The 7236-nt window shown below is 39.2% G+C and overlaps 1 protein-coding gene across 1 annotated transcript; it reads left to right on the top strand.

The window, feature by feature from the left end:
* Positions 1-1029: 1029 nt before the first annotated feature.
* Positions 1030-6982, top strand: LOC307201670 (vomeronasal type-2 receptor 26-like; the record flags this gene model as incomplete). Its single annotated transcript, XM_079950966.1, has 6 exons — positions 1030-1241; positions 1825-2116; positions 3506-4366; positions 4689-4904; positions 5136-5262; positions 6078-6982. The coding sequence occupies 6 exons, from the start codon at positions 1030-1032 to the stop codon at positions 6980-6982; spliced, it is 2613 nt and encodes an 870-aa protein (XP_079807092.1).
* Positions 6983-7236: the final 254 nt, after the last annotated feature.

The raw sequence follows: 7236 nt of genomic DNA, 5'->3' as shown, positions 1-7236 counted from the left end.
ATCTGTGACCTTCTTAGCAGCCTCCCTCCAAATCCAGCTCTACAGTGGACTCTTGGTGAATAGGAGGTAGCGCTGGTCTCCTATCACCTGTGTTCCTGATGTAGATCTTCACTCACTCCTTCTTCGCTGGTGGGATAAAATTGAGCAGAAAGAATGGTACAATTTACTTCCTTGGATCCACCCCTCAAGGAGTTTGTCTGGCTTCTGTGAGAGTAAAGTGGTCTATAAAAGAGGAACAGGGACCTAATCAAGAAGCCATGCTCAAGATCCCACAAACCCTAGAGATGTGCAGGTTGACATTATTTCCAAGTGATGTAACAATTGCTGCATCTCAAGGCAGACCTAGAAGACTGCTTTGGATTAAAGTAACATTCACCACACCCCTTGTCAGTTCTGTGACTAGCTATTTTAATACTTTATAGCAAAGGAGAGTATTGACTACCATCCTGTAGATCAAACTGAAGCTGAATATTGTGATTCATTTCAAGAATTAGTGCTGCTTTATTTTTCCACGTTGTCTAGACAAGGCCTGGCTAACCTCTGCCCTTTAGAGGTTATTGAACTCTGACTCCAAAATTAGGAAGAGAAAAGCCAGAACTTTTTCTTAAAACAAAAGAAAACATGTTTGCTTCCATAATTGCTACTCAAGGTCTCTAAAGAAGAATTCTTTCTCTACAATTATTCATGCCACACTGCATATATCTATAAATATATACACACAGAGAGAGAAAGAGAGTGAGAGAAATCTCCAGAGGCTTTTCAGATAATAGGAAAAACAATAACTTGGCAAGCCTGAAAGTGGATATTAGTAGGCTTCTGGTGGAGAAAAATCGGGAGTAGGGCACTGTCACTTTCATCTCTAACAAATCCCCTTTCATTCTGTCACTAGGCGGATAATTCCTAGAATACTGCTAATCTCACCCAGTATTCAAGACATGCATTTTTGTAGATGTGGTGATTCAGAAGCCAATTATGGATTTTCCCCTGTGAAATAAATTATTGGCAGAGGCAAGAGAGAAGCTTAATAGGATGCTGGATCTAGTGAAGGTGCTTCTCCTTCTTCCAATTGCATGTGGAGTAGGTAATCGTAAGTGCCCCACTAACGTTCCTATACCTGTAGAACATGAATGGTATCAAGGAGGTGACCTCCTCATTTGTGGGATGACTTCTCATATCATTTACCATTTTAGTGAAGTATCCTTCCGAATACATCCTTCTCAGGAGTTATATGATTTTCCAAAGTAAGGACCTTTCTCTCTCCCCCCCCCCTTCTTCCTCCTCCCTATAACATTGTCCTTGTCATATCACCAAAACAAACAACAGTTTCTTTAGGTGACAAAAAATTATATTGTAGACCACACAGTTATCCTTAGATGAAGGGCAGTATAGCAATGATAATTATGATAATGGTGATGATGTTCAAGGAAAGGCACACTGGGATTGCCCCCATCCAGGAACACAATTGTGCTTCTCTAGCACCTTTTGGGATCTTGTGCATTCTACAGTGTTTAGAGAAAAAAATGGACTCTTGCATCCTCTTGTGAGATCTCTTCCTGATTTCTCCCTCAGATTCCAAATCCAACAGATTTTGCCCCATTGGTTATGGGATAGATTTGATGGGAACTGGAATACACCCAGATCCAAGATCTTAGTATATTGATGCATGATTTGAAGAGGGAGTTGTTTAATAGGTTTTAGACATCAGTAACAAATTACATGAGATCCATGAAATATAAATCAGTCACCGGCAGAAAGCAAGCCTTTTTGTGGAATGTCAGGCACGGTGACATTATCTTGTGATACACTAAATTCTTCTGTTTGCAGTTTTGTGACAAAGTTCCACCAGCATGTCCTTGCCTTGGTGTTTGCAGTGAATGAGATCAATGAGAATCCAAATATCTTGCCCAATGTAACATTTGGGTTCCACATCTATGACAGCTACTATGATGCTAGGATGACCTATCGTACCACCCTGGACATGCTCTTCAAATCTCATAGATTTAACCCCAACTACAAGTGTGGCATCTGTAACAGCCTCATCACTGTCATTGGAGGACTTAGCTCTGATACTTCCTTCCATATTGCAGATATCTTAAGACCCTACAAGATTCCACAGGTAGGATCTCTGCATATGAGACATGGGGATGTGCAGAAACAAATCTCTTACCATGTTTGCTTTTGCTTTTATGGTTCAGAAGCAGAAAGAGGTCTGAATGGCATTCTTGAAAATTTATTAATCTGCTCTAGGACCTTTATTGGTATTGGTATGGGGAAGACATTTGCTCCTTGTAAATCTGTACATTTAAAGTAGCTAGGTGTTCCCTTACCACCTCTTTTCCTCTCTTGGGCTCCATGACATCATTGATTCTGTTATCACCAGGTTTGGAAATAGCTTTCTTTTGGGTGAAGACAGAGGCAAAATAGGTGTTGTCACCCAATAGCATTTCTTGGTCTTCTCCATGCAATGCACCTTACACTTACTTGTGCTCCCTCTTCCTTCCAACATAGCCAAAGAAACTTTTTGAACTTAATTTTAACTCTCGTGGAAGCCTGAGCTCATTCTGAGCTTTAGGCAGCCTGACTTTCCCTCTGCAACTATTGGCTACTCTTGTATACTTCTCCTTTGTGATTTCCCCTTTCTCCCATTTCTTTTACATGCCCTTCTTAAATCTCATGTAATCTGTAAACCACACTAGTTTCTTTTTAATTATTGTAATCTGCCCTGGAATTGAAAGTATAAGGGAAGGTCTTCTTCTTTGGCGATAACTCATAACTCAGTAAGATTGTCTTTCATTAACACAGTTGAGTCCATAAGTGACTGTGGAGGCTAATTCTGGATCCACACATCCTTCCACAGTGGAGATATTAGTTTCTGGGAGGGAGTTATCATGGTGAGGGCTTGCCAAATGTGCCTTCCTCTTAGCATGTTTCTCTCTTTCGTCCCGAGTTTGAACATCTTCAATGTCCATGATACCTTTGTAAAGGCTGTTCTCCAGTTGGAGCACTTGCAGGCCACTGTTTTCCAACTGTCTGTGTTTATACTACTTTTTTAAGATTTGCCTTGAAAGAGTCTTTAATCCTCTTTTGTTGACCACCAGCAGTATGCTTTATATTTTTAAATTTGGAATAGAGTTGTTGCTTTGCAAGACAATAATCAGGCATCCGAACATAATCAGTCCAACAAAGTTGGGAGGGTAATACAATTTAATCCGTACCTTATTACTGGTATGCTGTTGCCCCCCACTCACATCCCCCCTAGGAAGGAGATTAGATAGACATAACCTTGTTTTAAATACATTTCTGAAAACCATACACGTCTCTAGACATTTCAAAAAAGCATGGCCATATCTCTATATTAACAGCCATAATTATGCGTGAGTTTTCATTTTCTTTACCTCTCATAGTGTTCATATTGTCCTTCAGGAAATATTTCTACCATAAAGAGCTACATATATGGAGACACTCAACCAAGCAGATCTCTCATAATACTATGTGTTTTTAATAGATCACATATGGCTCGTTTGCAGCAGGAAACAGGGAAACAACGCAGTCCAATTCCTTTTACCGCATGGTCCCAAATGAAGACCATCAATATATGGGAATTATTCAGTTACTTCTACATTTTGGATGGACATGGGTTGGGATCTTTGCTGAAGATGATGATGGTGGAGAACATTTCTTGTCAACCTTGGAACCATTCCTTTCCAAGAACAGAATCTGTTCAGCCTTCACAAAAAGAATCCCCAAACAAGCACATATAGGTGACATAGAAGAACTTCTCGATACATGGTCAAATGTTTATCCAGCTTTGATAGAGAACAAACCTAGCACACTGATCCTGTATGGAGGTTCATTGACTATCATGTTGCTAATGACTATTACTTATCTGCCACATCCTGATTACAAAGGAAATGCATCAGTTACAAAGGTGTGGATTATGACAACACAGATTGATATCATATTAACAGGTCTTCAGAGGGGCTTTGACATACAACTCTTCCAAGGAGCAATCTCCTTCAGCATTCACACAAAAGAGTTGCTAGGCTTCCAGGAATTTCTTCAAACCATAAAGCCCTACAGCACCAGGGCAGATGGTTTTCTCAAGGATTTCTGGGAGCAAGCATTTGTCTGTTCATTTCCAAATCCCCAAGAGCTGGTGGATGAAGATGAACTATGTACTGGGGAAGAGAGGTTAGACAGCCTGCCTGATCCAGTTCTTGAAATGAGCATGACTGGCCATAGCTATAGTATTTACAATGCTGCCTATGCTGTGGCTCATGCCTTACATGCCATCTCATCAAGATGCCACCACAGAAGAATGACTGATGGGGGGAAACATAAACTCCATGATCTCCAGCCCTGGCAGGTAATGTATTCACAATTAAAAACTTCTTCATTTTTATTCTTTGCCCAGAACAGTGTTGTAGAAATCATCAGAGAGTATCCAACCTTTTCCTACACAGAATTATTAGTGAAATGGGTTCATATTTCCTCTCATATTGGGTGGCTGTAATGGGGAATCAATTTTTTCTTCTATCACTATGCATGTTCCTTTATCTACCATTTATCACGTCTGGTTGAGACTTTGCTATAGAAAAAACATAAAGGAAAGGAATGTACAAATAATCAGCATTTCATGTCTATGGACATGAAATGTTAGCCCTTGTTTCTTTTCCACTTTCAAATAGCTGCAACCATTTCTGCAAGGGATTTCATTCAATAACTCAGCTGGAGAAACAATATCACTTAATGCTAAAAGGGAAATGGGAGGTGAATTTGATATCAACAACATGGTCATCTTCCCAAACAGATCCTTCCAGAGAGTTAAAGTTGGAAGTGTGAGTGAAGGAAAAGGATTCATCATTCATAAGGCCATGATTATATGGCCAAGAGGTTTTAACCAGGTACAGATTGAGTTTCCCCCTATTCTTGACTGGATTATCAGTTCTAAAACACCACTTGTTGTGCAACCTTATGCATCCGTCTCTGTCATGAAGTCAGGAAACTAAACAGAAGTGTATGATTAAATAGAAAATATTTATTTTCCAACCAACTTTTGAAAATGCTTTTCTTATTTGAGCAATATAAATTTCCTACGTTGTACCTACGGTATCTGTTTTCTTATTGATGGATAGGGGATTCCCATTTCGGTCTGCAGTGACTCCTGCCAATCTGGGTATCGGAAACAAAAGAAGGAGGGGAAGAAGTTTTGCTGTTATGACTGTGCTTTATGCCCCGATGGGAAGTTTTCAGACCAAAAGGGTAGGTGATACAACTGTTCTCCTGATATAGCATCCAACTAAAAGCCCTCAGGATCCTTACCCATCACTCTCATGTTTTTGTGTATCTGACTCTGGTTCAGGGTGTTGTAAACACTTTCTTGTAGGACGGGGTCTTTCATTGTCACTTGAGATGGACAAATGCCAAGAATCAATTTTTCAACTGATTTTATTTTAATGAATTTTGTGTGAAATATATTTTTCATATATAGGTGTTTTAGCAAGAATCTATGTTTCCAGTGTCTTATACATGATTTTTTATTAAAATTTTATGTAAAACCAATGTGTTTCCTAATTCCTTTCATGATCCCATTCCCCCCCAAAAAAGCAAAAATGAATTGCTTTTCAACTCAAGAAGAAAGTAGTTCATTAACCTCCGAATTTTTCTCTTATAGCAGCAAAAAATATAGGAAGCTGTCTTATGTCAAGTGAGAAAATTTGTCTATCTAGTTCAGTATTGTCCACACTCAGATGTTCTAAACTGGCTTTAGAAATAAGAAGGAACATGCTGCCAATGCATTCAAGTGTAAAAATCTCCCATTACTTTTTTTTTTAAAAAAAATTCTCTTTGGCATTTAGGAAAATCACCTCCACTCATGTCAACTCAAGTGTATACAAATTGACACATCATCATTGTTCTCATTTTGGTGAGTGATGAATTCACATGTACATCTCCGCACTGGAACTATGAAACAGAAATCAAGAAATATATCATTTATTATTTGGGAGGAAGTGAGGAAATTCTTCTTAAGTCTCACATGGAATGACACTGAAATGAGATTTCTTTCTGTTTTTCAGATATGGATGACTGTCTCCAGTGCCCAGAAGATCAGTATCCAAGCAAGGACAAAGATCAATGTTTTCCAAAGCATCTAACTTTTCTATCTTTCAAAGAGCCTTTAGGGATCAGTTTAGCTTCTTTTGCTCTTTTCTTTTCCTTTATCACAGCTTTGGTTCTAGTAACTTTTATTAAACACAAAGACACCCCCATTGTCAAAGCCAACAACCGGGACATCAGCTACATTCTGCTTGTCTCTCTCCTCCTCTGCTTCCTCTGTTCTTTGCCATTCCTTGGACAACCCAATAATGTGACCTGCATTCTCCGGCAACCAGCTTTTGGCATCATCTTCTCTGTGGTTATTTCTTGTGTGATGGCTAAAACCATCACTGTTGTGGTCGCTTTCATGGCCACCAAACCAGGATCCAGCTTGAGGAAGTGGGTGGGGAAAAGACTGGCCAACTCTGTTATCTTTTCTTGCACACTCATTCAATCAGGAATTTGTGTTTTGTGGTTGGCAAACTTCTCCCCATTCCCAGATCATGACATGCACTCTCAGAGCAAAGAGATCATTGCATTATGTAATGAAGGATCTGTCCTCATGTTTTATTTAGTTCTGGGCTTCATGGGATTTCTGGCCATTATCAGCTTCACGGTGGCTTTCTTTGCTAGAAAGCTGCCAGACACTTTTAATGAAGCCAAGTTCATCACTTTCAGTATGCTGTTGTTTTGCAGTGTTTGGCTGACTTTTGTTCCAACCTACCTGAGCACCAAAGGGAAATACATGGTGGCTGTGGAGATCTTCTCTATCTTAGCTTCCAGTGTTGGATTACTTGGTTGTATCTTTTCCCCCAAATGCTATATTATTATTCTTAGGCCGGAGTTGAATGACAGGGAACAGCTAACAAAGAGAAAGAATTATTGAAGCTAAGTACTTTATGTCATATTGGTTATTTTCTTTTCTTTTCAATGGGTCTGTTCTGACTGTAACTAACATTGGATCCTTTATCATAAGCTCTTATTAGCAATTCTAGAAGAATGAAAGCAACTATGCTTTATTATTTGTGACCAATTTTACTCCTATGTATCTAGCAAGAAACTATTTCAATTAAATGTAAAATGTTACACCTTTGTAGTCAGAGCAGAAGAGAAAGGGTGGAATAGGTATCCACAGGCAGG

The sequence above is a fragment of the Podarcis cretensis genome (assembly GCF_951804945.1).
Source record: "Podarcis cretensis genome assembly, chromosome: 13".
Taxonomy (NCBI): domain Eukaryota; kingdom Metazoa; phylum Chordata; class Lepidosauria; order Squamata; family Lacertidae; genus Podarcis; species Podarcis cretensis.
Note: the sequence above shows the minus strand (reverse complement) of the source record. Positions and strands in the feature narration are given on the sequence as shown.